General features: G+C 50.1%; 1 protein-coding gene across 1 annotated transcript; it reads right to left on the reverse strand.

The window, feature by feature from the left end:
• Positions 1-383: 383 nt before the first annotated feature.
• Positions 384-4,315, reverse strand: LOC109378434 (HLA class II histocompatibility antigen, DM alpha chain). Its single transcript, XM_019634823.1, has 5 exons — positions 4,154-4,315; positions 2,291-2,575; positions 1,387-1,665; positions 1,024-1,152; positions 384-664 (listed from the first exon to the last, which is right to left on the reverse strand). Exons 1-5 carry the CDS (start codon positions 4,239-4,241, stop codon positions 660-662), a joined length of 786 nt encoding a protein of 261 aa, XP_019490368.1. The 5' UTR covers positions 4,242-4,315; the 3' UTR covers positions 384-659.
• Between the last annotated feature and the right edge of the window lie 406 nt (positions 4,316-4,721).

Consider the following 4,721-nt stretch of genomic DNA (forward strand, 5'->3'; position numbering starts at 1 on the left):
TGAGCTCCTGTTTCCCCTGGTGAAGGTTGCAAGGGGTTATGTATTTCTCAGGGCAGCCTATGCTACACATAAACATTTTCACCAACAGTAAAGTGCAAGAAACACCCACAAGCATCTCCCGCCACCATTTTGGGAGCAGATTTTCAGAAAGGGGCCCTGCCTTCATTTCTCACATATTTTGTATAAAGCCATAGGAGTAAAGCCACGGTGTGGTGCTGAGACCAGGGGACAGGAGGCAGCTGAGGGGTTGGGGTTTTCCCATTTCCCTCCCTGATGAGGGCAAGCTGTGTTCAGGTTAAGGCATGTTGAATTTGAAATGACAACCCACTCAAGTCGAGATATCCAGAAACAAATATCATGAGTTAAAAAAGAAGCCACACCAGTATGAAGTAATGAGGTTTATTATCCTAAAGTGGGTAATGATAGGAAGACCTCTCTGGGTTCCCCTGGATGCAAGCCCGGGGACAGTAGAGCCCCCAGCTGAGAAACCTGTATACACACACACACACACACACACACACACACACACACACACACACTGGGGCCATCCCAAGGCCTTCTGCCCTGGGAAGGAGCGATCCTGGGCATGATGTGAGAAAGCTGAGTACCCCCTGCTAGGATGGCCGAAGTTGCTGGCATCAGACTCTGGTCAGGAAGAATCAGTCTGAGGACAAAGGATGGGGGAAAGCATTAGGGGGATCCCACTCCTCCCAAAGGCCCCTCCTTACTTGCAGCACGCCCTGCAGAAGCTGATCTCTCCTTGTCCCCAAATCATCTCCAAGCACTCCTCCTACTGTTCCCCATATCACCTGTCCCACTCAAGCCATTCCTGTGACCCATCACTGTGTGTAACTGGGACCCCAATGAGGAGGATGCCCCATGGTGCCCAACACAGGCCTCCCCACTCAAGGACCTGAGGATCACTGTAAGTCCTCCCCATGCCGCAGGGTAATCCTGGCATGCCCACACACGCCCACCGCATGGCTGCGATGCCGCCGAGCCCCTCCAGATGCCCTGACATACCACTCGAGCAAGGTCTTTGGAAGTAGATGATGAGGACCAAGCCAACAATGATGCCCAGCACCCCCAGGCCGAAGGCCACACCACACAGCACATTCTCCAGAAGATCTGAGGGCAGCGCATTCTGGGGAACTGGAGAAAAAGGGAAGCAAGTCTGCCTGGAGAATGGTTGGTGAGCTCCCCACCCAGGGGAATGACGTGGGTGTCTGGGAGACAAGGGAGGCATGGAAGGTTGAGGTTGGCTCAGAGTGACTAAACAAGCTCAGAATGGACTAAACAGGGTCCAAGCAGAGAAAGAAGGCCCTCCCATGGGTCTATCCCTTTTTGTCCCCAAATGAACCAGACTTCCAGGGAGAAGGGTCTCACCCCAATAGGCAATTGCTGTGTAGCTGTCAATTTCATGAGTCACCGTGCAGGTGAAAAGGTCAGAGGGTGCCGGTGTGAAGTTTAAGTAAGAAAAGGCCTGGAAGCTGAGTCCATCAACGGCTGAGACAAAAGTGGGCCCGGCTCCTTCCACAGGGGCTGAATAATACTGCCAGTTCACCGTCAGTGCGGGCGGGAAGAGATTGCTGACATAACACACCAGCGTGTTGGGCTTGCCGAACTCCAGGGGCTTCAGCGTGAACACCTCAGCGACAGGAAACCCTAGTGGGGGGATTGAAGAGTGAGGGAAAGAAAGGACTGGTTTAGATGTCACCCCAGTGTTTGGAGAGGACGTGGCATACAGAGGGGTTGGCAGAGGCAGAGGCAGTGGGGATGGGCTTTGAGGGGAGAGATGAGGGAGGTGATGGGGCTCTAAGGGAGTCTTCTTCTAGGCAAGAACCAGAGCTGGACCAAGAGGCAGGGCAAGGGCCAGGCCACTCTGGACCCATCCATCCTGATTTCATGCAACACTTCCTGTCCAGACCTCACAGTGGCATCTAACCACACACTGTCTTCTCATTAAAACACAGGCACATCATCAGATGCTCCCATTCTCCTGTTCTATCTTGCTGAGTATAGTAACACAAGCACTAGTATTCAGTGGGCATCAATTGTTCCCTGCTGAATTCATCAAGTTTAACAAATAGCTTTGACTGCCTCACATCCTAGGCACTTGTCTTCTGCCACACAACAAAAACAGAGTGCAGCCCATGGCTGGCAGAAAACTCAAGGTCCTAGGGGAAAACCAAGAGGCACCTTAGGGAGCTGTTGAAGGGGAATAATTCATTGTGTAGATTAATGAGGTTAAGAATGCAGCCCTCACCCCCACCCCTGAAAAACCCCTGACCTCTAGATACTGGGATTTGCCCTTCAAGTTGTGGGCCTATTTCCTGGATCATGGCTTGGCAGAATCCTTTGTCAAATAAAATGTTGGGAGTATCTCCAGACTTCTGAGCCCAGTCGGCAAATTCAGGGAGGCGAGGCACTCGAGTGTTCTGGGAAAAGTCGAAGGAGAAAAGCTGGTCCCCATCATAGGCCTCAGAAAGTCCCACGCTGGGACTCGCATTCTGACAGAACATCGTGTGCAGGAACGTGTGGTTCTGCAGATCATCCCGCCATCCCGGAGTAGGAGCTGCAAAGGAGACAGGGTAAAGTTCAGGGAGGTGGGAGCCTCCTCTTCCTCTTTAGCTTAGAAAATAGCCAGGCCTGCTGCAAAGGCTCTCCCACCCATTGGGGTGAAAAAGAAATTACGATATCTCTCCAAACTACCTCTGCCTATAAAAAGGCTAACTGTCTAAAGTTGTAAAAAGCAAAAAGGGTCTACTGTCTAAAGTGACAGATTCAGAGTCACAGTGTTGGTTGTGTGTCTGTGCACTACACAAAGGCACCCAGCCAAGGGGGTAGTTGGAGGCTGAAATCTTGCTGGCACTCTGCCCACCACCAAGCCATGTATCCTGGCACAGGGCTGCATCCTCCCAAAGGGGAGGCCTTTGTCTAATTCATAGAAAGCCGCTATATTGACTTGCGAAGGGCCTGGATGAGTTCCCCAGTCTTAGAATGGAGGGCAAAGGATTGGTCACGGCCTCCCCAAGCTATAGATGACACTGTTCCTCCTACACCCAGACACACATGGTAAACTGAAAAACCAGTCTCCTGGCTTCTTTTCAGCCACTTCATTGGCATCAGGCCTCTCTGAAAATGTCTCTCCTCCTTCAACTTTCCTGCCTTTGAGAGGAACGGGGGAAGTGACCCCGTAGCTGCAAGAAATAATCCCTGTCCTTTGAAACTTCAGGTAGGAATTCCTCTAACCAGTAGGAAACATTTCACCCAATACGTAATACCTAGAATTATAGACATTTAGAGTAAGAGGGCTTTTCCAGATTATTCTTCCATTCTGCTCCATCCTTTTCAGAGAAGGAAATTAAGGACAAATAGAGATAAGAGACAATTAGAGAATCACAAGGTGAGCTGATGACAGAGTGCAAAGTAGACTCTTGAGTAGAACAGTAGAAATAATATTTGCTGTGTTCAAATTCCAGCTCTACCGCTTTCCAACTATGTGAACCTGCACAAGTTGCTTAAACCCTGAGACTCATTTTCTTCGTTTGTAAAATGGATATATTAATCTCTGCTTCAAGAGATTCTTAAAGGAAACATATAAAGCACCGCTGACATCGCTTGCCATCCATCCATAGTAGCTCCTTTCCCCAATTCTTCTAGTTTCCACTATCTCACAGTACTTCCCACCACTTACAAAGCACAGGGCTCTTTTTTTTTCCTTTTTTTAAATTAGTTTCAGATGTACAAAACAATGCACTAGTTATCCTTTTCACCCCTCACAAACTGACAACCCCCTCCCCTTATCCACTGCCCTGCCCCGATATCATACACATCTATTACAATTCCATTGACTCCATTCCCACACTATACTCCACATCCCACGTCTATATGTATATAAAATTATAGTTGACGTACAATATTATTCAACATCAGCTTCAGATATACAGTGCGGCGATCAGGCCTCTACACCGTCTATGAAGTGGTCTCCCTAACAAGGCATGAGTCCACTGGCCCCCTAAAACATATTTACAACATTGATTATATCCCCCCAGACTGTCTTTTCTAGCCACGTCTATTCTTTACATGCTCTGGGTTGGCTCCCTAGGCTCCTGCCCCTCAGAATAGAAGTAAAAAGGAAGTGCTGTCATACCTTGAAAGGCGGTCCACGAGTGGGGCAGCAGCCACAGAAGGTGCAGCAGCCACAGCAGCGCAGCTCCCTGGCTCTGCTCATGAACCATAGCTTCACCCACACAGTGGGCCAGGAGCTGCCAACCTGCTGACCCAGGTCCCCAAACTTCCTCCCAGGTCACGTTTGGCCAGCTCACTTCCAATAGAGTCCTTGCCTTTTTGTATCAGCCAATCACAGAAGTGAAGGGTTTAACATCATCAGTCGCTGGGGAGAGAGGCCTGGGGCCCGCAACCTTCTGAAGAAAGCTCTTTGACCGGGCCAGAGTGAAGTGTGTAACTGGGCTGGGAAGGCGTGGAGGAATGTCTGCCTCCTGGTGGGGATTCCTGTTTAGTATCAGGCCATCAGCCTCAGCCTGTAATCTAACTCACAGGTTCTTCAGAGCAGCGCCACCCAGTGCCAGAAGGCTGCGGTGGAGAAGCGCCTATTCCCACAGCAACCCCCAGGGCTCTTCCCACTCGCTTCCTCCCTCCTGGCCCCCTCCTCTTTCTCAGAGAGCTATTGTGCTTCAGGCATTAGCTCTAATTCGTTC

The sequence above is a fragment of the Hipposideros armiger genome, unplaced genomic scaffold (genome assembly GCF_001890085.2).
Source record: "Hipposideros armiger isolate ML-2016 unplaced genomic scaffold, ASM189008v1 scaffold_1984, whole genome shotgun sequence".
Taxonomy (NCBI): domain Eukaryota; kingdom Metazoa; phylum Chordata; class Mammalia; order Chiroptera; family Hipposideridae; genus Hipposideros; species Hipposideros armiger.